The sequence below is a fragment of the Amia ocellicauda genome, chromosome 3, assembly GCF_036373705.1.
Source record: "Amia ocellicauda isolate fAmiCal2 chromosome 3, fAmiCal2.hap1, whole genome shotgun sequence".
Classification (NCBI taxonomy): domain Eukaryota; kingdom Metazoa; phylum Chordata; class Actinopteri; order Amiiformes; family Amiidae; genus Amia; species Amia ocellicauda.
The window spans coordinates 6648694-6676360 of NC_089852.1; the positions used below are offsets into that span (position 1 = coordinate 6648694).

The following is a 27667-nucleotide window of genomic DNA, read 5'->3' on the forward strand; positions in this document are numbered from 1 at the left end:
CTGCAAAATGTGTTTCTTTCTGAGTGAGCCTTTTTGTCAACCAGCTTTTTGGTCCTGAAGCCTTTCTGATTCATTCCCAACTGTCAGATCTCCTGCCTCTCACCTGCTTGACTTCTTTCCCCGTCATCTGACTTGTCTCTTTCTTTTCCTTCAGTTCTGTCATAATTCTGGACTGTTGTTTGTTTTTGTTGTTTACGGGCATTTAATTATCCCATTCTGAGTTCTGCCTCTATGTTGGGGTTCCTTTGTCTTACCTTTTATTTTCTAATATCTGTTTTAATATTTGTTTTTCATTTGAAACAGATTCGTTTTCAGGTTATAGTCTGTACACATTAGGTTGTATATGGGAAACCTAGTATGCTCCAGCTGGAGTCATTTTGTTGCCAGCATGGATTGAAGTGTCCATTTCCCTCTGCCTTTTAATTTGTGTCTTGTCAACCCTGGTCTATGTTTCTGACCTGTGCCAAAATGCAGAAGGCTCACCATCCTTACATTTCTTCGGGGGTCTGCCCCATAAAGACGTTTGAAGGTGTCTGTGATGGTGAGAACAGGAAAATAAATGGGAAAAGAACAATAGCAAGAGGAGTAAATAATCAGTCAAAAAGGTGTGCGTTTTTGCTGAAGATGACCTAAGATTTCTCTTGCTGGAGGAAAAACATGCACATTATAAGCAAAGCGATCTAGACTGGAGGTTCTCAGACATTTTTATTTGCAAACCACCCGAATAATGGGGAAGATCTTGAAACGCAGAATAAAGACATTAATACATTGAATTTAACAAAACTGCATAACAATCTACAATGAGGAGAACAAATTGGTTAGTCTTGCACCACAGCTTTGGCATTTTATACACAACATAACAACACCACAACAACGCTACATGTAGACCTCCTCACTGAAAACCTAGACACTCATATCTACTACAACAATAAAAAAACATGACCAAGACCTATTAACATACATTAAATTGCATGTTTTTAAAATCAATAAAAGTTAGAAACACCAAGTCATTTCTTAAGTTTTACTTGCATTAGGTTTACTTCACTTAACAAAAACATCAGCTCAATACTATTTTTAATTAGACATATTATTATTTAACTAATTTAAATCCAGCAGCCTCTTGTCCAATCACCTGCAGCATGATATTATCCCAGCAGGGCAATCTAGTTCAAACCTTAACCCTATTATGAGCCGAGCCCTACACATACCACAAGAGTTAGATCTGACATCAGGATTGGGGTTCATGTCAGCATTTAATGTCACATGTGAGAGATTAATGTCTGATATAGGATAACTGTTGGAGGGTTGCCAGCCATGTCAAGGATTGCACACATTTCAAGAAAGAAAACATTAAGGAATCTTTTATTTTGTTCCTATCAATATATCATGTACAATTACCTTACGGTGCTGGGTATTACAGGTCAAATACCTCAAACTTGGCAACTAACCTCGAAGAATGTTATTATAATCCTGGTGAATGTAACTGATACTGAGCCACTGGCACAGTCAAATTATTTGCACCCACCTCACAATCACTCTGCATACTCTTTCAGTTGATTTATTTATTAAAGAAGTGATCATAGTAAGGTTTTCTTGTATGTATGCTTTATTGCAACAAATGGATCATCATTCACCTAAAACTCACTGCCATATGCCAAATCAGTTTGCAGACCATTTTAAAATCCACTTCAATGTATCTATTATGTTATTAGATATATTTGTTTTAAATTTTAAATCACAATTTCCACCACTCATCTTAAACTGGTGAAGTAATCGGACAATTATGTTTCCAGATTTTCATAACACATAGTAATTTTCTGTTGTATTACCAGAGGGAAGTCGTTTGTACATACTATACATGTACAGTTTTGCAAAGGTGCTGGATTAACAAATATGAAGTACAAGAACCAAATTTACACATGATCTACACACAATGTACAAACAAACAAGGGCAAAGGTAGACCTTAACATACTTAATAATACATAATACATTTTTATGATCTTATACTTCAAATCAGGTATGTTTGTAGTGTAAAGCCAGAGCTATTGTATAAATATAATGTAGTATTTTCTTAAACAACTATGGTCACCAAGAGTCGCAATGTGATGTGGAATCTAATGTGGAATAGAAGAATAGAGGTTATCTCTGTCAGTGTCACTGCATGAACTCTGTATGTTGTGGATTACATTTTATAAACCAGTGGTATAGTTTTTGCTTTTGATTAAAAAGGGGGGAAAATGCTTGTTACTATGATCACTTACGTGTCATTTTGTTTATGATGGTGAAGCCCAGATGTCATAGTTGGATGTTTGTGTCAGATTGCTTTAAACTGTAAGCTATTCATTTCATAGAAGGGATCCAAAATTAATCAGCCTGCTTTTATTTTGTTCTTAAGAATAAGATAAGAAGGTTCAGAGAAAAAAAATGAAGAGGAATAAGAGGCTTTAGCAAGCCTTTATTAAAGAGATCTGAAATGTACCTGGTTTATTTTTAAATAAGAGGCATTCAGACCATTTTTCCCGGTTAAACAACAGGCTCATAAACCAAAATTTGAAAACAATCTGTTTTGTATACTTTTCTTGTTGTGAAAGATGTAATGCATTTAATACATTTGGATACTTAATCCTTCACTGTCAGCATGCATTTTGAATATTATTTTTTAAATGGAAATCCATGCATGCTAATAATTAGTGCATTAATTGTAGCATGTTATTTTTTATTTTTCATTATATTTACCCTGTCTGTGTTGTTTATTGTAGCATCCAGCATGAAGCAAGCATGCTGCTTCTAATATCTACACAACAGACATCTTTGTTTTAAATCTACATTGCATAAACAAAAGTGTTAGACTGGGAACAGGTCTTGCTGTGATGGTCAATTGGTGAATCTTTTATTTGGATACTGTTATCTTTCCTATTTCCTAACCTGATTGAGGCTTAAAAACCAAAGCAGCTCAGATCGTGCTGGAATAAATCTCTTCTTTCATTAATCTGCTGTGATGCCGTCTCTCTTTCAAAATTGTTGCATTCAGGCAGGATTTATAAGGAAATTAAATATATAATATCTGTGCTTGAATGTCAGATTGGATGTAGGGATAGTGGGATTCTTGATTATACCTAAATCAGGAAAAACGCTGCCTCTGTAAACCTTACGTTCCAACAATTAGGTCACTATTGCAGTGCCCAATAACATATTTCAGCTCCATACTTTCTCATTTGTCTTTCTCTGCCCTGTGTCCCCAGGAAGAATAGTAAATTGCTTTTCAATCCTCACTTTAATTTTTGGAAGGAACATATTTATGGTGTATTTTGCTTCCAAGCCTAGAGTTCTGATAGCATTTGTTCTAAAACCTTGTACTAAAATAATTATTTTGTAAACAAACCAACAAACAAAACAATAGATAAGGAACAGCAGGAGATGATACTGTTTTTACATAACCCATATGTCAAATCAAATGTGCTGGAAACTTTCGTCTTTTGAAAGTGCTCGAACCAGTGGATTTAGAAAAGAGAAGGTTTTAGAATCAGATATTTGAATGGTACATTGAATTTAATGCTATCTATATGCTTAAATGATGTATAGTTATCAAGTTGTTCCAGTGAAAAGAATATAGAGTTTCATATTAAAGTTACGATTTTACAATCTAAAATTAATAACAGATTCAACATTTACTGTTAAACTCTATATTCCCATTCCTTATATGTTATTCAAGATCTCTCCATTATATGTTGGAGAAACTAGAAAATTATAGTTTTGGTGATTAATGCTGAAATTATCTGGACATTATCTGTGGTAGCATTAGTCTGCCAGTAAATCCCATCCCTAGAAGTGTAATGGTGTGAAATCACAAAAGGTTATACTGTTTCTGGACAGTTGTAAGGTTTGTACAATATGAAAGGAGACAGATGTTTAATACTTACTACCACTAAGTAGTTTTATATACTTTAAAAATATTAGTATTATCATTATTATTGTTGTTGTTGTTATTTATGTATTCATTTGAAAATATATATAATTATTTTAGTGATTTTTCTTGTAATGTACAATCTGTAATGTCAATAAAGCTCATTTGAATTAAGTATAGCATTGAAGTAAGCATAGAGTTACACTGAAATGGAATTCTGTTTTTAAATTCACCTCTCTTATCAACACTCAGCAAAGTCCTTTATTATAGGTCTTGCATTTGAATAATTATCAGGATGCTATTGTTGAAAAACATTATGAAAAATAACAAATTATTATTTTAAAGAAGTTAAAAGAACAGTATTAGGTATTAAGACTAAGTTACCCAAATAAACCCAATTATCTCAAGGCTTTTAACCATAGCATTTAAAACTTGACCAAAACCTAGAAACATAAACATTTTACAAAGATATAATAAAGTAAAGAACCAAAGTTCAAAATAACAAGACCCCTCAGTATGATATCTTGTGGTCATAAATGTTACGCCGCTCCCCCATCACATACACCCTCAAGCTTTGACATCAACAGGAACAGATATATGTATATAATGTATTATTTCTGTCTGTTATGAAATAACCTAAGTATCCCTCTTATTTTAATTTGCGAGTTGCAGTCAATTTAATCCTTTGATCTCTGTGATAACTGCTGTCTTGGACTGATTTGCTTGTGAGATTTCTTCTTACTTGATCTTTGAATAATTTTAATCAGGTTGAGAAAATCTGCTTGAGGATTGCATATCATCTTTAAACTATTTTCGCAATCTCCTTGTGCTCTGTAATAGAAACTCTGAAGATGAGCTATTTTTTAATCTAAACCTTTAATCCAAAGCGCTTACTTATAGTAAAAGATTATAAAGTGCTGTAGGTGTTATGTGCACATTGTTACTGATGTAGTTCAGTTTGAGAAGATGTTTTTTTCAAGGTAGCCACAATATTAGATGTAACCGTGTTTGTGATAACTTTATGAAAGAGCAACTGCATAGGTAAAACTTCTAAATTAAAATCAAAATGTTCAAAATTCTGTTATCAATCTTATTTCAGCTATCATTTATAACTATTAATAGCATAATCATACATGCGGCTGTGTTCCCAAGGTCTCACATGTGTTTCTTATTTGAACAGAAGGCAGACACTGACCCATGTACATTTTAATTTGAATTATTGTTCCTTTCCAAGAAGATATTTATAACATGCATGTGTCATGTTGCTACTTTGCTTTATGAGAAATACAGTACAATAAATATACAAAAGGTGTCTCTTATTCACAGGGTACTGGTCATACTTTCACATCTGTTGTTTCTAGATAAACACAAACAATGAATAAGAACGTGTTAAAAAAAACACAGACAACTTGAACACTGTTGGTAAACTTTGGTTAATGTGGCTCAAAACTTCAATGAACAATGAAAATATGTGGGCTGGATCTTACACACTGCTTGCACATAACAGATAACAGTTTCATCCACATTTATTATTACACATACATTAAAACAAATAGGCATTCTAACAAACAGTTATCTTCTTGTGTACTTTTATAATTTAGTCAGATTTAAGCAGTATCAATCAGGAAGTAAAACACTTCATCCTGAAATAATTGTTTGTATTAGTCATAGAATGAAACAGAGATAACAAATATCAATCATCTACCTTTCTAATACACATAGAACCCCTTTCCTTTACTCCAGCCTAATCAAATGGTTCACATGTGACCATTAAAACACTTAAAACAAACCAAGAAACAAAGAACAAAAACACATAACAACCATATATATTTGTACAGTTATTTATTGAGAGGCCACAGTTCTTGCATATTACAACTGTAGGCTTTTATAAGGCAAAAGCAAGATGATTCCACCAGCTACTTCACACAGAAACAAAAGCTTTTGGAAAGGGGACAATCCCTGGGACATGCAGCTACTGCTTAAAATGCAATGTACAGCGTCATATATACAAAACAACAGTGGGACAAACAAGAATGTGGGACATTTCATACTATTGAAATACAAAAAAAGTAAACGGCACATTTTCCGTTAATTAAATGGTTAAAATAAGGAAGATAAGGGAAAAAATCCTTTTTGTATCTTCAAAAAGATTATGTAAAAGTGCTACATAACTAAAATATAACAATTGAAATAGTTGCAGGTTAGTTAACATAAAAAAATGTTCTGTATTATTTCTCCAACAAGATATCACAATGGAGCAATGAGGATATTGCATTTCTAAAATACCAACTCATTTAAATTAAAGTTGTGGCTCAACAACATCTTGTTGGTAGGAGGTGGTGATGCCCGATGTCAACATGAATGGAGAACTAAAACCTAAACGGACAATGGCTTTAAAAATGTGCAGAGTATGGGAACACATTTTTAGCATTTAACTTAAATACAGAGGGTCATTTTATTTTAAGCAGTTGGCATCCACTTAAAAAACGAATGAAACAAATAAAAATGGTCTATACACTGATCTTCACAACAATGTACCATCAATGTATGTACAGTACATTAAAGAAGCGCCATATAGGTTTGCATTTAACAGGGACACACCTAGCAGTATTCCTAATTATCTCACTTAACATTGTCAAACAAATGGTACTCCATATTGCTTAGGAACATAGAAATGAATTTAGAAATCAATGAGTCAAAGATCGGTGCTAACTTTATTATAACACAGCTAAAATGTCAATCTTGTTTTCTTATTCTTTTTAAATTTCTTCTTCTTTTATTGTTTAAAGTTCCTTCATGGGCTTTGAAGAGCGGACGGAAAAATTCCTAGAGTGGCTAACTGAATAACAGAGTTGGTACATGCATTGGTTACCAGGCTAAGTCAAAAGTGGAGCACTATTACTGATGATCTAATCATCTTCTTCATCCTCTTCATCACTGTCCTTCATCGTGATTCCTTGCATGCCGCCGCCTTCCCTCACGGATGCTGTCGCCTCTTCAAGGGTCAGTCGGTTCCGAACAGTGTCGTACATCTTACTGTTTAAAGTGGAGTCGAGCACTCCCTGCAGCCGAAAATCCCTATATTTTTTCTACAAACAAACACAAAAGACATGCATATATATCCTCTTTTCTGAAATGCCACTTCTTTCAATGGCTCAATCTTTCCCCTTGAAAACGATGAGTATCGTGGGATTTTAAAATGTGTGACTGCTGCATCAGTTAATAGTTTTTAAGTACATATACTTTTGGAGTTGGTGACAATTCCACTGAATAAGGTGACAGTGTTAGTCAATGATATGCTTAATATTTAACGTTGCAGAGAAGAGATTGCACACCCTTTTCCACACAGACATTTCCAGTTATTGTGGGAGAATTTACTGATCTTTGAAGAAAATACAATTCAAGAGAGATCTGTCTGTGGAGGTGATTTTAATCTCATCTGGGAAATCAAATCAAAATATGTGAAAAGGCAAGAATCCCAGGATGAACAGAACAACAACTACTGTTTTAATCTTTCCTGCAGGTAAATCAAATCGTGCAGCATTGAGACTTTAGTGCCGATTTCTAGATTCCCCTTTTCAGTCAAAATGAACAATATATGAATAAAACACATGATGCACTACTTCCAGGGTTTACTCCCACTAGCACTACTATGAGATCACACTGAAATATTTATCATGTAACAAAGTATGAAATTCTACTTTCAGGGCATGTTATGTCACCTCTGTGGCTCCTTCCAGTTAATCTAATACACCTATTGTATGTAGAACTGTTTCAATTAATTCCCAGAATAATTTTGATTTGCATCCTGTAAATGATCTCTGAAACACATACCATATCACCAGCTGGCAGGCAGTATGCTCATTTAGCAAAGGACGGGATGTTATTTATACAAAGGGTTTGGGACGGGTCCTACAGAAACCAGTGCTGCTGTGCTAAACTTTGTAATTGAGTTCACTGTTTCTAAACTAAACTATGCATGGATGTCATATTGTTTTAAACTGTGGATTGCTATATTGGAATGTAATTTACTTTGAGTATTTCATATCTCCCCCCATTTTTAATGACTTCACTCAAATAACACCTGAGCTTCTTTGTTCATTAACGTTTTCTATTTAGAGAAAATGATAAAAAAAAATCAGAATAAACAACAGATAATATTATAATATAATATCTTACATAGTCATCTGAAAAAAAAGAGTCATATTATAAAAAGGTAACATACCTGTGATCCTCTAATGGCGTGAAAACACGTACTGCCTATTTTGCTCTTAAAATTTCCTAGAGGGTTTGGCTGACCCTCCCACTCCCTCTCTTGAACTACTGCATGCATTTCATTGTTGAACTAATTTATGAATAGATATTTTAATACGAAAACTTGATCTTTATTGATCATTCTTGCTCTGCTAGGGACTGGTATTGTTTGTCTGCATTACCTTTACAATCCTAATAAGAATTTTCAGCTGATAAACATGAAGTTGAAGGTCCATTCGATCGGTCAGCCAGGTGCCGAGGAGATTCATAGTGCTGGTGTACCATTGCTGAAAAACAGACAAACAGCATTCTCCAGCAAAACAAACACACAAACAAACGGAAAACAAACGGAAAAACCAGAACAGACAAACAAAAAAATCAACAGAAAATAAAATAAAATAAACATATATGGTCACTGTTTTGCTTCTTTTTGCTTTCATATATACATCCACCATCAGGAGCTCATCTTGAATTAGGTTGAGACAATTGCAATCTCAAAGTCTTTCCATGGCTGGAGAAGACACTTCAAAACTGATTCGATTTTTTCTGAAAATCCTTACTTAGCCTCCCAGATGACAATCTTTCAAAAAGTAGACGCTGCCCAGATGGCATGTGCCCAACAAAAAATGGCTGTATAAGTAAGTAAGTAACTACCACCAAGACAAAACTAGCATATTTCACTTTTGGACGATGCAGAATGACTTAAGTTCATGGTAATTCACTAAGAATGACTAGAGTTCACTGACTGGGAGTTTTTAATTGTGTGACACTACATGAGAGTTTGGCAGCATTATCTAATTAGATTAACCACCTTTTCAGGAGTGGCACCAACAAGTTTTCATTTCACCTGTGCATTTTAATCCACAAGTCTGAAGTAAAATAATTTCCCTCTAACTATCAAAATCTTGCTTAAGAATTAAACACTTTGTTGTCTGTCACAAAACAGTCACAGGATTCCATCACAGCAAGCTCTCTATATTCCTACATTGAGATCCCATATACACCATCAGAAACTGGACTTTTACACACCAGCAAAAAAGACAAAGTTAGTTTCTCCTTGCTACCACAGCCAAGATAATTCTCAGAAATAGATGTGATCAGATATGTTTAGTTCTTGAGGGATTTTAGCCTTCAGAAACATGTGCCCCAACCCTGTAGTATTTCAGTCTTTAAAATGCCCGAACAAATGCCCCCAGCAGAAAACTCTGCCTCTTAATCCTGAAATGCCCAAACAGGTTTGTGTAATCGAAGGCTAAGGGAAATATGTTTAGTCTTATTTGCTACCAGTGATGTTGCTTTTATTTCAACCAGCATAAGCTTGTAAATGTAACACCTCTGGCTTTTTTGTGTCGGTTCACTAAGGCGTGTCTCTGTATATAGAAAATGACACTAACTCCACTTTTACTGCCAGTACAGATATGAACATCTTGTGCAGTAACCATTCCACTGCAGATATAAGACCACACAAATAAACAATGCAAACAAAGCTGTTATTTCTGTGCCATTGAGAAACAAACAGGCAAGTATGTAAGTATACAACAATTCAATTCTAAGGAGAGTAAAGTTTTGAAATAATCTAGTTTTACTAACTGAAATACTGACCACTGCTACCAAGTATATGTTGATTTTAACAGAAGGTCTTCTTTCCTTAAAGATGGAGTATAAAACGTGTGGAGAATGTTCCTTTCACCTGATTTAAATCACACTATTAGTACATGCTGAGTAGTGAATAAAATATTCTGGGGTGAAAAAAAGCTAGACGTACTACTAGTCTGAATTAATTTGCATATATTTTTGACACCAGCTATGTAAATTCTTGATTTAATTAATACTATATAGTGAATAATGTGGTTCCATGTAACTAAGTTGGCATTAATACCACTTAACTGTTCTGAGAGTAGAACAGTCAGAGACTTCATTAAGACTTTGGCAGATATTATCAGTGTACCGAAACAAGGAAATAAACCCACGCGGTTCTCTGATTAGTCATGAACTATAAACCATTCTGGAATTGTAATATATAGAAATGTGAATTTGGCAATATGAATTAGGTATAATCATTTTAACTGATTATCTTGACTATCGTGGGCAGCTTTGTTAAACCATTTAGTGATATACTGCTTAGGTTTGGATAGAATGGCTGGAGAAAGTCCAGCTGTGCTCCCTAATGGAAAAACTTTAATGAAAAAAGCGTATTGTAAAATGCCACCAAAACCACCTCTGTTACATTTTCTTTTCAGGTTAATAATGTCTCTTATAAATTCAACAATTTATGCCGATTCTTCCTTTCTTTGATTTGTAAGGATCTCTGTAATTTTGACCAATAGTCCAAACAGAAACATTTCCCATCCCTTGTTCACAACTCCCATTTATTTCCAGTAATTAATGCACTTGTCCATATAATGCCTGGAGGCAAATCTCTTTGTTCTGTGTTGGCCATTTTTATGGAGAAAGGTTATTACCACATTATTACCCAAAAAGAGATATCTACTATCAGTATATGTATTACATTAAAGAACAGTCACAAAGTATGTGATCCAATGTTGACAGTACGTCCTGAATAATACCAAAGACAAAGTTAGTTTGACCTTTCCTGGCTCAGAAAAAGAGAATCTATCTGTTGCGATAGATAAGTAAAGATATACTGAAATTAGTAGTGGATAAACATTACACATATCTTGAGCAATATTAGAAATCTACTCTGTACAACCGCCGTATTGATAATACCAAACAGAAATGATATAATGTGGACTGAATATGAACATACTTTGCCTTTGGGTGTTTAGCATTAGCTTTATGCCTGTGAAAATGCTTGCAGCAGTGTTGTAACAGGCGGATTCCCTGCAGCGCGGCAAGTCCCTGAAGCCATTGCACTTTCTAACACATGCTCATATATTTGAGCAAAGAACCTCATTGCATAGATCTCGAATCGGCAAGAACGATACTACTTTTAATCCTTTATATTATTTTTTCAAAACTGGCCCAGACCATGCGTATGCCATCTTGTCAGTTACATTCATAGATCTATATATTTTCAAGTTTATACCTAATATTTATTAAAAAATCACTCGGAGACTGTGGAAACTTTCAAACCTGGCAAAGAAAACCTATTTAAAGTATTTGTGTAAGAATATGTTTTGTTACTTAGTACAAATACTGAGAAGCACAGAAAGGTCTGCTAGTAAGCTGTTACTCTACACTACATTTTTAATGTACTGCTTTATACAGTTTCCCTGGGGACTTTCCATTTACATTGTAACCCAAATGGTTCGTTTTTCAGAGAAGTCGGTCTCCAAAGCAAACACATTAGAACAGCGGCAGCAGAAGGAACTCAGTTTGTTTTCCTCTAGGGGGTATGATTAAACAGACACCGGGGTGTAGCACGTGAAATGAACAATAAAGTAACCTGTTTATTATTAACAGTTTTGAACCTAAGGCTTGCTTTCCCATTATTACACACGGTTTTCCGCTTCTTTTGTGTAGTCGCATTCTGAGTGACATACAGTATCTGTCAGCCAAATAACATAATTGTCTCTGAATACATAAAGCAATAAGCTGCCATGAATAAATCTGCAAGAATCATACTGGTTACAGCCTATATTTGTGAACCCCCCCCCCCCCCCCCCCAAAAAAGGAAAGAGCGACGTGGGGTTCCAGTGCTTGGGGGGAGGTACGTGGTGTCATTACACGCACACACATGAACATCTGCAAGCCCGCTTTCTATAGCAAGAGCTGAATGGCTGTGTGACCTCCTGCTCCCCGCCTTGAACCCGGAGTTCGCACTCATATCTGACATGTTACAGGAAGCCGCCGATCACCCCAGGGGTGCAACAAACAGAATTCGGCACAACCAGATGCAGCTCCGCGGCTTAATGCACCTGAAGGAGTTGCGTTTCCCTTTCAGAGGCCGGCATTTCTGGTGGCTTAAGGTCACCGCGAGCCTTTGTGAGGGCTAAAACAAAACCAGGAATGCTAGGGAAGGGGCTGGGCCCTTGGCGGGGAAGCGGAGGGATTACAAGCAACCTGTGACTCTGCCTCTTTCTGCCTTTGCTGGTAGTTTTTTGTGTGTGAGTAAGTGCTACACAACAGATTGGGTCTGGTTATAAAGGCCTGGGACTGTGCAAGAGCGCCCTGCTGGGACCCAGCTGTGCCTGCAATTAGCAGGAGGCATGCAATGATTATTGTTGTAGTGGCTGATGGCAATGCGAAGTGACAAGTCCTATAAAGGAGGCTGTTGTGGCAGGGATCCAGTTCGGCATTTTTTTTTATTCCTGAAAACCATTAATCTAGAGTTGGTTTGTTGGTGATCGAAGACACTTTAGTATCTCCTAAAATACTCTCTTTTTCTTTTTTTGAAGGGGGGCGTGGTGGTTTTTTGGAGAATGTTCTCCTTTTTATTTTCTTCTCTCTAGGTCAGAGCATTTGCTGCACTATTTAGCACCAAAACTGGCCCTTTGCCTCAAATTAGCAGAAGGTCTGCAGTGAAGGAGTGCAGATTAGGCCTACAGAATGGCACAGCAGGTGTCTGCTGGGTGGATTTGGGGGTTGAGAAGTCTTTAAATCTGACTACAAGACATTATATACTTATGACAAAAGGACATAGTAATCCTACCTGCTTGCTTTTTACTGCTGCTGTTTGCCTATTACTATGTGCTTTATTGCTCATGAGAGGAAAACTATTGATGATACAACTCAATTACCATAGTAACTCACACCAGTGACCTCTTGTTTCAGCACTTTCTATCCGACTTGGGGCCATCCATGCAGTTGAAATCTATTTAGAAGCATGATCAATCCTATGCTTGTAAGTTCACAGTATAGCTGCCTTTTTCTCCCTCAGAACCAGCACTTTTTTAAAAAGGCTCTGAATAGGAGCATTGAAAAAAATTTAAGGTGCCAAAAATCCTATGGGTTTCAAACTGCTATAATTGCACTACTGGCACAAAAGAGGCAACAGCAGAGACTTCACATTGTTCGGGGGAAACTCACTCAAAAAATGTGCTTGTACTGCTACTGAGATGAACAGATAGTATATTGTTAAGAGAGTAGACATATTTAAATCCATATGTGTGTCTAGAAAACCATACATGCCTTTTTTTTTAACTGAACTAAAGTTACTATAAACTTATCAACATCGAATGTGCAAAATCTGAAAGCAATGTCAAAACCTCTTAAAATATATTAACCCCCAATACACTTAGTTAACATTGGTGACAATTACTTAAACATACACTTCAAAGGAGCATTCAAAAACAATAGGTAATATTGTTGTGTGTGTATGTTGTTGAACTTAACTGCCCTCCCCCCAAAAAAGTATGGAACATTAAAAAAGGAGCTTGTTGTGAGAAATTTATCTGGCAGGAATTGTGGCTGGTGCCGTGTAATTGAGTAAACACACAATGACAAAAAAGCCTAACAGAAATGAGTTAACGTTCAATGAAATGATCTATTATTCTCACAATAAATGCACCAAATTCAAACATGGATAGAATAAGAAATAAAACACTTGTGGGATCACTCTATAGAGTGAACAAAATTAAATAAGCCACCAAGTACTTGAGATTCACACTGTGCATGTGAATAGAGGAAACCTCCTAAGTTGAATGGCTTGCCTTTTGGGACCAATTTGTCTCTTTTCACTCTTTATTTCTCCCTTTTTGCTGACAGATGTACAAAGGCGGAACCGCACTGTGCGGCTCATCTACATGCACCCGCAGCAGCTGTCACTTTTGTCAAGCAAGTTAATCAAACAAATGCCACCATATCCCACTTTCTATTGGGAAAAAGCCACATTACATGGTGGCACACTGAGCATCAAAACTTCATTTCACCAAATCACAAGCCCTTCCACTCTTGTACCTAATTCCTCAAAGTTTAATTACAGCGCGACTGAGACAAACAGGTGATATTTATCAATTAAAGCCATGGTTCCTTGCGAATTAGGTTCACCGCTGACGTTTTTGTCAAAGTTGTGTGTACACATCAAGTGACTTCAAAAAACAGGTTCACTTTTAGACAAGATGTTACTAAGAAAATGATTTGCTTAATAAAAGGTTTTCTATAGAACATATAAGCTCCTTAAATACAGTATCTGAAGCGTTTTTCTAGAATGAAATGTTTTAATATGTTTTAAAAGGATTTCATATATGTACCTGTTTGTCTGTTTAGTCTTTTTTCTGACCTACTATCAACCAGATTATTCCTTCAAAAGCTTTTTGTGATTGGTTTATTTCAGCATAAAGAGAAAGAAAGGAAAGAAAATAAGAGGACATCAAAGCACAGTATTGTAGTAATATCACAAAGGATCGGGGCTTTAAAAAAAACAACACATTTTAAACTATCTGTTATTGAACTCTTAGTATTCAAATGTATTTTCATACATGTTTAATTTCAGGTTTAGGTCCACTTCATCCAGGAAGTATTAGATAGGAACCTTTAACCTAAGAGTTACGTTATATTTCCAATTTATACAAAAACTAAATGTTGATGAACTTTTCTTTAAAGTGTGTGCGTGTTAAATGACGATGTTCAAAAATATGTATGCTTTCAAGATATTTGTCTTTCTGAAGAATCATGTGTACTAAATATATTCAGTATAGGGATATTGAAGAACCCCTTATTTATTTAAGTAAAAAAAAAAATGATTCACTTTTGCTTTAAAAGCCAAACAACTCAGTTTTTCTTAATGGATGAACAACAGCAACTAAAGACAAAACAAAGAATCATTCCTTATTTTGTAGCTGACATATATATATATATATATATATATATATATATATATATATATATATATATTCCTTGTGCTCAGTACATTTTTATATTGTTTATACCAAAGCCCATATCCCAGCAAGTGAGCTTTACAGAGGGGAATAAAATCAATTCACTGGCCTAAGCATTCTCTAAAGATTGGGTCTGCATTATTGTATCGAGGTAGAGTAACAGAGCAATCAGTCAGAGGTTTAAGATTTAAATGAACAATCAGCTCTGGGGAAAAAAGAGGATCAATACTCTTATTCATTGGAATCCAAAAGGTACACAACACTTTTATGTACACCTACACCTAAATGCTACATTAATATAGAGTAGCCGTTGTACTTCTATTCATGTCTGGGGCTTCACCTTACAGAAAGGAATCAGTCTCTGAGAATAAAATCCCTTACAAGAAAAACATATCTTTTCACTGTGATTCAAAGCATAAGCAGTTTCCAAATTAAACGAGCGAGGAAGGCTTTTAAAAACCTCCCTTTCAATCCGTACTGTTGAATGGCAGAACGGGGTAAATTGAACGTGAACTTTAAACACAATGTCTGTTCCTCACACGGATCACTTTTTGCCAGTGAGATCACGCTGTTTTTTTTTCAAACTAAATAAATTACAGATATTCTATTTCTGATTCTGATATGCTTTATAACCGGCAGCCTTGCGTTTACTTTCTGTGCTAGCTGAAGTTGATTAAATTGTTCACTTCAGTATGTAGTGCATGTGTAGGTCAGTAAAATGGTTAAGTGTCCATGACAGTGAAATGGTATTCTGAGTCCGGTGCTGTAGCAAAAGATCACTGATCGTTGTTACCAGTTCACCGGCATCAGGCCCCTATCACTACATGCTTAAGTGCTTACTTTATAGTAAGTGCAATCTCACTGATCTGATAACTGCCAAGGTCAACGGAAATACTCAGAATCAATCAATGAACAGTTAATCCCCAGAAGGCAGATTAAGTGTATAATTGACCCATCTAATCCACGTATACGCAGTCGACGTTTTCCTCTGTCCAGTTTGCATTGGCACAGTGCCTCTAAGAAATCTATCTGGAAAACCTGTGTATCACTATGGCAGTGGATTTGGTCAGAGCTAAAGAGATGGCTTTTTTTAATCATTGATCTCTGGGCTGCTGGAATTAAGCAGATGAGCTAACGTTAAGCACAGCTGTTTTAATCCTTATCTCCTCGGCTGTTCTTTCAAGAACTACAAGGGGGGAAAAATAAATTAATTTTTGCTCTGAACTTAACAACCTTAGGCGTCTCACAGTGAGATTTCATCTCTTATAATAAATGACTGGGTACATCTTAGGCAGATTCTACATTTGAAATTAGTCGTCAGTAAAACCTACATCACAAAAGCCATCTGTACTTTTGGGGACGTTCTTGTCACATTAATAATGCGAATAACATCAAACCCCTAGTTCAACAGTTTTATACTGAAAAACATTTAAAAATGTGTTATATATATATATATATATATATATTTGGCATAGTAGTACAAATACTATAAACACTGAATACATTTTTAAGGTATACTATATTGTGGATGATGAACTGAATCTGCAGGTATGGATATAAGGCTATTAAGGCTTTGCTTTGTTTCTGCAGCACCGCTGTATTAAGTCACTGAATTTTCTGGAACACCGATTAGAAATCTCTTATTCGAGTACTTATCAATTAATATAAGCAATAAAGTTAGAGTTCATTTAGATAGGAATGTGAGTGGTATAAATAGCATCACCATAAGCAGCTAAATCCATTAATGGATATTATTCTTAGATTATTTCTTGAACAAAACCTCCTTCCAATCTCTGACATGTAAAAAAAATATTATTTTTAATGTCTCATTAAGAACAACTAATTTGTATGAGAGAGTATTATATTGTAAGCATGACCATATGTGCGGTCTCAATTATTCTAATATACCATTAAATATGCAGACCACTGACATATTTTAAATAAGTGAACCATATAAATGTAATTTGTTTATTGTGTCACTGCCTATCTATTTGTCAAATGAGAAACACTTGACCTCTAGGGAAAACGAGGCACTTAAAATCTATTTATATATACATTTAAATATTATATATAGGGCTCCTCACATTGTCCATTTCAATGGTTCCTATCCAACCAATGTAGATAGTCTGTATGATTTGTATGATTCAGGCCCTGTTTTTACAGCCTATTCTTCATTTTATTACAATGCAGAACATTTGGAATATTAGAAGCTAGATAATCTTCCAAGAGCAATAACATCTACTGTATATATGATCAAGCATTGGTTCCATACTGATACTCCATACTCTGGGTATATGAGTACAGAATGGAAAATGGGAAAACTGCAAGTCAATGAAGCAATGGGAGGATGGGTGAAGAAAGTACTGTGCTTTGGTCAAATCAGTAAATATTACCTTCTTATATTTTCTGGTAAATGAAAGAACTAACATCACCCATCCTTTTCAAAAAGCATAAACAAATCAGGTAAATAAAGTAAGATTCTGAAGGGGGCTATTGAAGGCACCTATAATAGATGTATTTCTGTATTAACCAGCGATTATTTAATTAAGAGAATACACAACCAGCTTACTAATTAACTAACCAACCAACTAACTAAATGGCTATTAATTTCCCAAATAAAATAACATTATGCCATTTTCCTCTTAGTTTTATGATAAATAAACACATAGTTTGTTTTAGGTTTTTGGATTGCAGAAACAACAATAATTAATATGAATACTTACATTTATCTTTCAGTAGACTATCTAACCGCATCCCCAAATAATACAAATAAATGAATTAATAAAACAGATGTCTGTTTCCGATCAAATAATTAAGATTAAAAAAAAGGAAATGGGAAAAAATGGATTAAGCAGGCAAGGAATATTCAGTGCTGTTTTCTTAAACCTTATGAATACACTTTTTCTTCTTAAAAATACACATATATACATATATACATTATATACATATATATATATATATATATACATATATTGCAGATGAAAATTGAGTATAATTAGCGTCTTAGCTGTTAAATGTATTGTAGATGTATCAGCAGAGCTTTGTGTAGTTTAAAGATAACAGCACATTGTATGATAACCAAGAAAATGTTATATCCCTCCAAAAAGAAAAAAAGAGAAAAAGAAAAGGCACCACAAAAATAGCAATTGGTCAAATTCAGTCATGTGGAGTGACTAGGCATGTACAGGGGGTGACTGACTGAGATTTTAAAGATGGTTCTTTCTTTCTTTACATCATTCGTGGTTTGTTTGTTTGTTTGTTTGTTTTGATTTGTCGTTCTGTGCCTACGCACTTCACACTTGGTGTTAGGCAGGCATGCACAGCATTGAGGAGGGGCTGGAGTGCTGTATGCAAGTATGAGGCAGTCTCAGAGGATGTGGGTCATGCTAGTAGATGTACACAGGAAGATTATTTGACTCTAAATCATGCCACTTGATATAATGTGATAAAACATTTAGATACGAGAGATAAGTTCCATTTTAATCTCTTGGCGAAAGGAGGCAAGAGTGAAGACCAAAAAAAAAAAGAGAAAAAAAGATTTCAAAAAGATCAGGTTGAAATAAGAGAGAAAGAATAGGAAAAAGGGGGGAATGGTACACAGGGTTTTGCTGACATTGTGAAAGTGGAAGCCAATGAGCAAAGGACCAGAGAGGAAGCACACGCTTTGTTAAGCATAAAAAAAACAAGAAGAGAAACAACAAAAAACAAAAAAAATCCCAAAAGCCATAATCCTTAACAAGACACACCACTGCAAGAAGAAGGGAAACGGAAGTGAGAACGTAGAAATTTGTACACCATTAAGAGAGGAACAGTTATTACTCAAGAAACACCCTGAAACAGTTAGAAAGCAACAGCACTGGGTTAAAAGCAATAGAAGAACACATACCTAAATATATAGGGTTATTCTTAGCAATTAACAAGATAGAAGACAACTAAAGTTGGCCTTAAAGATGCAAGCAAACAGAGACAGTGCTATATCCAACAGAATGGAAGACAAATTAGTTGACATGCATCACAAAGGATTATAACCAAGCTGACATCTTTGCCATCACTTAAGGCAGTGCTCTCTCTTTATTTTACTTAAATCCTCATTACAATAAGCCCCCAGGCATAGTGCTCTTTGCTACCTTATTTACATTTCTTAGCAAAATAAATCACTCTCGGAAATCTCTTCTAATTTTCTAACTTAATATCGTACTCTGGTAATGCCATGCATAATAATAAAGGACTAACAAGTGATTTTATACACACTACTAGTGAAACAAATGATTTCTGACAACAGTTATCAGAGCAGCTGCCTTTTATGTTACGACTATGTTCAACTGACCCGCCTAGGTTTCTTTTACAATTGTAAACACTACATGAATGCAATGTGTCTAATAACTGCAGCTGCTTGAGAAACTGACCAGTGCTATGCATGTGCCTTTCTGCACCAATGTTGCCTGATTAGTGACTTAGAAAAGCAACAGAAAAAAATCCCTAAAGTATAAACATAATAATGGACACTTTGAAATGTGTTGAGTTACTAAAGATGTGTATTTGAATGTGCATGTATTTAGAAGTGTGTTCGTTTGGTTATGTATGTATACATGTATGTATTTATTAAGAGAACACTGCTTAAGATAATCCTCATCGTTTTTTTGGACACTTTGCTAAAACAGAAAGTGCAAGAAAAACAAAGGTCCAAAACATTATGGCATACGAAAAGACCAGAGCATAGTAGACTAGAGTAAAGCTTCAGAAGAGATAGAAAAAGAAATAAAGCATTGGTAGAGAAAGATTTCTACAGTTATAGCTCGTCTCAAAATGTGACTTATCCCTCTGCATATTGTTTTGTCACATTTTGGATGGTCTCCTCCCTGAATAGGAGGAGAAGGCATTTACTTACATCAAATAACCTTTCTATATACATCTCCTCATTGACCTTGTCACGTAGGATATCCTGAGAGTGGCGCACAAAGGTCACATAGCCATCTGCTACATCCATCCCGGGTTTCTGGAAGAAATAAATAACAAAAGGGAAAAGGGGAATACAAGTAGAACAGCAAACCTTTACCACAAACTAAAGAATGAATATTGTTAGAGACCTGTGTAATAGCACACACACATTGGACCCATTTGTCCTATAGATATGAACGTGGTACATTTTGTAAACCAACCCACTCACATACATCCATGGGATTATCCTGGTTTAGTCAGAGCCCTGAAGATGTCAATCAAGATGCTTCAATTAAACTGATGTGAAGAATAATTAAGTAATCAACACATCGACTGCTGGCTAATTAAAAACAGGTTCAAGCTAAGCTGTAAACTGATAATTCATCTGAAAAAATAACAACACAAGATGAAAGAGGGCTATGAGCTATGATGGGTGAGAAATAAATAGGAAGTAAAGGTTAGAGAACAAAACATCTGGAATAGTGTGGATTCATTTGACAGGTATTTTTGTGTGTTTATAACTCCTCAGACAAAAAAAAAAAAAAGAATAATCCTTTCCAGAGAGTACCTTTTACACAACCAGCGTGTCCCTTAATATAATCAAACAGCAGTAAGCTTTTATTAGACTGGATGTCATCAAAAAGGAAGGACTAATGCATAGGCAACTTCCAGTAACATTAAAATTCACCTCAAAGGCATTTCAAATTGCTCCACTGTTCAATTTCCTAAAGAAATACATATCCATCCATGTCCAGTCATTGTCAATCCACTGGCAATAGCGTGCTTTCTAGACACATTGGGAGGTGTACATGGATTGGATCTTGAAACTATTTTTTGCAATTTATTTATTAAACAATATTACATTGTTTCCTTTGAGCTTCGTTCATATACTATTTATTAATAATATTGAGTCGCTGATATGAATCTTTAACACATCTTGGGCCTGATTAAATAAAAAATGTTTGAGCTGCAAATCACATAATAGTATAAAATCTAAAATGATCTGTGGTGCCAAATTACCTTCTTGCAGAAATTGTTTTGTACAACAATGTTGTAGGAGTGGTCACATTCTAGTGGTATTAAATCAAGAAAATACTTGCGAGAAACAACCTGCAAATGCTCTCGGGGTCTATCCAACAGAAGGACAATTTAAATTCAGGCCACTGTGTATCTGTTTGTGTTAGGCAGCTTCTCATTAAAAATATAAACATAATAGCATCTCGACTTAAATTTTGTCTGCTGTGTTACATCCAGGTACCGCCGAGGAATTTGTGTAAACATAATCTACATTCTTGCAATTCGTCTACCGTACAACCACGTAAAATAAGCACTCACCACACCCATTAATGTTTATTCCAATATGATGCAGTTTTAAAATCAAAATACGGACAAGGACAGATTTTCAATAATCAATGCATTGATTATCTATTGCATCTCTTTCTCTTGTTTACGCTAATATTATTATCATTACTACAGTATGTCAGCCTATAACATTTCGTTACCAACTTAAACTGAAACAAATATTAGACATTAAGCATTGACACAGTAAACATGAGTTGGTAAATGTTTTCATTTACGTCTGTGTTCCCTCGCAGTGACCCCTTGTGCTCCCACCCCCCATTTTAGCTTCAATAACAGCTGATGTGATTGACCTGCAGGCGGTTTCTCGCTGCCTGCCCATTTCAGAAGCCACACCTCCCTGTTCGCAGCTCGTGAAGTGGCCAGAAGTGGCGCTGCAATATTCAGAGCTGTGACTCCTTTGTAACTTTTCACGTTAGCAGCATTCAAACATTTTTTATTTAATCGTGCCCCTTGTGTAGAGTGCTCATTTTGTATCCTCGTTATTAGGGTATATTTTTATGATAACCCAAAAGCTGATGTGCTAATTACTTAATTATTATGTTCAGTTTAATTGGATTGGTTTCATTGGCATCTTGAACTGCTAGTTCGTAACTTCAAATTTATCAGTCAATTTGGTTGTCTATGCCTATACATTATTACTACTGTAGGCACTATTGATTAATTTATGTTTTAGTCTTCATCCATTAATGTAATAAACTGTCCAAAATGGAAATAGCACATAAAAAAAAGGAATCCTTAAAAAAAAAAAAAAAAAAAATATATATATATATATATATATATATATATATATATATATAAGCAAATAAAACCAATAATACAATTATTCTCAATTCAATATATACTTAATAAAACAACTGAAATTACAAAAGGGTGTTTCATTTTCAACATTTTCAAGACCCCAAAAATTGTTTTCTTGTATCTTGACAAGAAAGGAATAGTTATCTATTATGTTGACAAATTTTCATTTATGATGCCCTGAAACGCATATGCAAACATACAGTTTTGTCAGAAACTCATTAACAAGCTGTAACACAGGTTGTTAAATGTGTTGCCATTTAAACATCTAAAGTACCCACTGAAGACAATGTGCTTGTTAATAAGCAATTTGATTTGCTTTTCTCTTAAATTAGATGTACCTTAGACCAGCACATAACCATTCATCAGGAAACATAATTGTCAGTCACTGTAAATTGAACTTAGTTAACACATCTGAATTGTTTCAAGGGTGCAAATGAGCAAGTTTTAGAATGTAATTTTATTTTGTGCATTAAGGAAACAATTATAGAGAGAAGGGTAGGATGTTGGCCCTCAGGACATAAGATGCATTGCTTTACACTCACTGATTCAATGACAAGGCATTAATTTAAAATCAATGCATTCAGTGAAGATGTGTTAGCAGTTAAGTGATACCCTTTGAAGCAATTTTCATACAAAATGAATGAGCCAGTCTCATGACAGACTCATAAAATGTTTTATATTGCACAACAAAGCATTCTGTTAGCTGGACAAACTGACACATTGTCATTTTTCATATTATCCACATTAATATGTGTTCGTGAAAAAAAAAAAAAAAAGAATAGGTAAAGTTCTCTCAAGTGTACATTTCTAATACAAATGTTGGCAAAATGCCATCCCCTTGCAGTTGGGCTCTGAAGCAGTTTGTGAATTACTTAAAAAATGAAAAGAACAAAAACATTTCACTCTTCTGAACACATTTAGTTTTTGTTTCTATTTTTACAAGGGCACATTCTCAATAAAAAAAAACTAAAATATGATCGCTAATGTTTCAGGTATCTTAGGAGACTGAGCCTTCTACATCACTGTACACTTTTACACATTGTGAAGCTCAGTTATGGATATTTATGCCACAAAATGCCTGTTTCAATTTAGGTGCTTCAAACTTGCTTATAGTTCAACCCAGATCGAGTCACCAGCACTTCAGCATTCCCAGTCACACAGACGAATGGTATTTGTATTACAAAGCCCCATCGTCCATCAGTAATAAAATCCAGCATAGATATTTGTAAAAAAATAATATGAAAAGTAACAATAACATCATCTCTGTCTACATAATGCTTTTAATGCAGTACAGGATGTATTTTCAAGATGCACACTGCACTTACAGTATGACTCCATGAAATAAATCCTAATCGAAACACCACAATCATTACCTTTTATTGATTGTGAGTCAATAAGCTGGAGGGCAGTGTGAGAATCCAGTGCATGTCACAAGGTAGAAGCACTGCAGTACAGACACAGATTCCCATATTTATAAACCTTTAAAACGGAGCTGAACAATGTGACAACATACACAAGAAAATACCACATTAAGCCTCCTAAGATAGCTCATTAGCAATCAAATTTAAAGTTTCATGGAAATATGTCTGTAATCTTTTTTTCTTTTTTGTTTAACGTTATTGCTTCCCATTTCTTTTTATGAAACTGCAAAAGAGTAATGACACAGAGACAAAGAGACACAAACAAATGCATAAATATTAACTGTATTTTCACTTACAGGTACATCCACATACTTTGAGGCTGCTTTCACCTTAGATGAAAGAAATCAGGGAAAAACGGTAAGACTTAAGGTATGTTACCACAGTAACACGAGATCAAAAACTGCTGCTTAATGTCATATGTGCAATTTGATTATTTTGTGAAATAATACAACATTCACCTGAGTTCCTGTCATGTTTAATGCTTGGACTTATTATGCCAGGAATTTTAAATAGCTCAGCAATATCTAGACAGATTGATACAGATTGTCATTTTTAATGCTCTTTAAGGTCTGGGACATTACTTTTCCTAATGGAACTAGAGCATATCTTTTTAAATATTTTGTTGATAGATATTGAATTTAGACCTCTGTAACACTTAACAGTAAGCACCAGCAATTCAAAAGTATATTTAATGAATTTCACCTAATAAAAACAATAATAAACAATATTTCCCACCGAGCATGGTTTGTTTGTGAGGCAGGAGTTAGAAAATAGAGTGAGGAAAACAATATTTTCTTACTGTAAAGGACAGGAATGACGAAAACAGAGTCCCCTCGTCATATCTTGATAATTTAGCCAGGACACTCTCCAGTATGATAACAAACTAATAGAAAGACACATGGTTTAATCATTCATATTCAAACCGGTATGTAATTTGAAAATGTAAGAGGGAAAAATACAATACACAATTTAATTAAATTTAATTAGAAAAACAGGAAAAGGTCTGGTTGAAAATTATGGATAAGTACACACTAAAAGGTGTACTAATTCTCTAATCAGTCATATTGCATAGGCAATATTCCAGAGCAAATATACGGCTAAAAATCTAACAGTATTATGTACAATACAATCTATGCAGACAAAATAATGATTTGTACATAGCCATGAGAACCTACCAGATTATATTTGCAAAAAGCTTTATTTTGTATAATTTTCAAATGTAATGATTATTTTTTCTTATATTCTTAAAAAACAGACATACCTTTGCAACCAGGAGGGTTATCATTTCTTTGACAGTTTCTTCAATGAGATTGTCTATTTGGGAGTGGTACTGTCTCTGCACAAAGAAATAAAGAAATACTATATATATATATATATTCTTAATGGTATATTACTTTCATGTATGCAAGTGCGATTCTTCTCCAGATGTATGTATACATCCTGTGTTCCTTTGGTTACTATAAAAAGGAACATTTCACAGTTATTACTATTCCCCTATGATAATTGCTACTTGAATGTAGATAACACGGATATTATACCTTTCATGAGTATTCTCTACATATATTCAATCACATCTATTATATTTGTTAATGAAATCAAAACAATTAAAGTGTTGACAGAGAGGGAAAAACTGCTACAAATGCTAATTATACATTTGGGAAAAAGGAGTGAGATTTCAATTGAATTGTTAGCCACACTTACCCACTCTTTAACAAACTTTCACAAGATTGAGAAAAAGAAATAAAAAGAAAGATAAAGGAAACATGGTAATGATGAAAATGTTGAACCAAAGCAAAAAGGTTAACACAATATAATATCAAAGCATAATTGTAAGCAAAAGCAACTGAAACCACAGCATAAAGCTATAAAATAACACAGACAAAAATAAGCTGCTGTATACTAAACTAATATTATGTTTGTATACACATACACACGCACACACACACGTTGTGTATACATACATAACATGTATAATAATATATATATATATATATATATATATATATATATATATATATATATATAATTTAAGCAAAACAGAAACAAGCAAATATATAGAAATAAACACAATATGTGTGTATTATCTGATAAATAGGGACTTAAAGGTTTTACATACCAAACATCAAAACTGCAAAATAAAAAGCTACCTTAAATTCTCTACAGGATAAGCCCAAAATGAATTTGATGAAACAACAGAATCTGGAGTGAAATGTTATAATGTTGTTCTTTTTACATGTTGATGTTTTTTTCTTTTATACCAAGTGCCAAGGATGTATTGTTTTTGACAACAAAGCAAAGATTTATCTAATTAATCATTCATAATATTTAATTAAACCAGGCATTTTAAAGACTGAAAAAAGCCTTTTGGTTACCTCTTGGCCCATTTCCATGCTGCAGAGTTTTGCAGATTGAGCCTTGGCATCTACCATCACATTAAACATTGTACATATTGACTGTGGGACACGGAAATCTGTTGTCCGGCTGGTTTTCTGCAGCTTCGCTTCAAAAGCAATCCTTGTTCTGTAAACAAGAAAGAAGCAGAACAAAACACAAAAGCTGGAGCCTTCACCAAATCATATTGCTACGCTAGCCAACAACTAGAAAACTTGGAAAATGTTTGAAACGATTCACTGTCGAGATGCTCCCTGCAGACCTTGTGACACAGAATCCTATCTATCTACGGGTTTCTAACAGTTTGAATCAGCCAAGATAGCTAACAGAGCCTACATTGTGTAACTAATCTCAAGATACACATATTATCCTTACAAGTATGGTGAAGTGAAGAGTATTTCAGTGTTGACAGAGGAAACAAATTGGAATGAATGAAAAAAGCAGGATATATTTTGAGAGCCTCTTCTCTTTTATTGTCCTGACTTACCTTTTCACACATGACTCAATCATATCACTGGACATGAGCTTTAAACGGCTCTCCAGGTGTTTGGCAAACTCTTCTTCGGGCCAGTGGAGGTCTCGAATGAAGGTCTGCAGAGCATCAAGCTTCCAGAAGAGATCTTCAGAGGTGCCAGATCCATTGCTGGGAGAACAGGACATTAGGGGTCAAAATGGACCTCTCTCCTGAGAAACCTTCCCATGTGTGGAGACGGTGAACTATGTTAGGGTGCAGAGTAGGTTGATGCAATACAGAATACTGTACGTCTCCACCTCTGTAATTTAGGTTTATTTTTAACATTTATTTTGTTTTGTAATTTTTACCGTAAAATGATTTTTTGTTTTTTTCAAACATCCGAAGGCGACAATTTTAGCAACACAGTACTCTGTTTTGTTTGCTGAAATCAATTTATGGTAAAAATACAAATTCAAAAAGAAAAATGTATGTCAAATCAATGACCGCACAAAAACTGTATAGTTATTTTAAACTGGGGGTCATGCATCCTGTGTTTCGGCTACATATCATTGTGCTTTCCAGGATAACCATCTTAGGTGGGATGTGGTATTAAGCGGTGAGTGAGGCCTTGTCTGATCCATTCAGTTCTCAGACGACTATGCTTTTGTGCTCGTCCTCCTCAATAACGAGAGCAAGGGCAATAGACTTTGATAAAGCGTTTTTTGCCGTCGCATGCCAAACAGACCCTGGTTGGCCATACGTTGACGGCATGCGCGGCAATCTCGAGAGTTGCCAAACCATTTGTTTACTGTGAGGAAGGTGTCATTTTCAAAATAAAAAAGAATAAAGCAAAAGTAAGAATTCAGACAGCTTTCCTGTCTGTGTCTTTGTGCCCAAGATGTAAGAAAGAGCCGGCTCTCGCACACCACTTATGCCAGAACAGTCGTTTCTAGGGATGTTAAACACACCATGCATTATCAGAGGGTACTGATATCCTCGGTAGAAACATATGAGGGTGGCGGTTTCTACCATGATGGATGCCAGCTGCACTGAAGTTATGGCTGCTTCAGAGCAATAGCTAAAGCACAAACAGCTACTGCAAGGTGAGAACCATATTCCTGACATGCCAAAGGTGGCCCACCAGTACGAGATCCTGGACTAGCAAAGTGTTCAATTCCAGCAGGGTCTTTTAATCCTCAATACAGTTCATATAGACAGCTACATGGAACAGTAAATATCTGCATTCTAAACTAGAAACAATATACTTAAGGAAGTCAGAAGATGTTGGAAAGATACAAAATCACATTTCAAATCCTCATTTATTCTTATTTTTTGAAGGGGGGTCCAGGAATATACAATTAGATG

The 27667-nt window shown here is 34.9% G+C and overlaps 1 protein-coding gene across 32 annotated transcripts in view; it reads right to left on the reverse strand.

Annotated features, from left to right (window-relative positions):
* Positions 1-5413: 5413 nt before the first annotated feature.
* Positions 5414-27667, reverse strand: part of cadpsa (Ca2+-dependent activator protein for secretion a) — a 110116-nt gene continuing 87862 nt past the window's right edge. For 19 of the 32 annotated variants that reach the window (XM_066697934.1, XM_066697933.1, XM_066697939.1 and 16 more), the window contains 9 exons: positions 26336-26491; positions 25830-25977; positions 25159-25173; positions 24719-24793; positions 24257-24340; positions 23754-23786; positions 19827-19934; positions 8342-8446; positions 5414-6994 (listed from right to left, as the gene is read on the reverse strand). In XM_066697934.1, coding sequence (XP_066554031.1) covers positions 6815-6994; positions 8342-8446; positions 19827-19934; positions 23754-23786; positions 24257-24340; positions 24719-24793; positions 25159-25173; positions 25830-25977; positions 26336-26491 — 904 coding nt within the window. In that variant the 3' untranslated portion in view covers positions 5414-6814. The remainder of the gene's footprint in view (positions 6995-8341; positions 8447-19826; positions 19935-23753; positions 23787-24256; positions 24341-24718; positions 24794-25158; positions 25174-25829; positions 25978-26335; positions 26492-27667) is intronic. The other 13 variants (XM_066697935.1, XM_066697968.1, XM_066697965.1 and 10 more) reach the window with 4 other exon arrangements.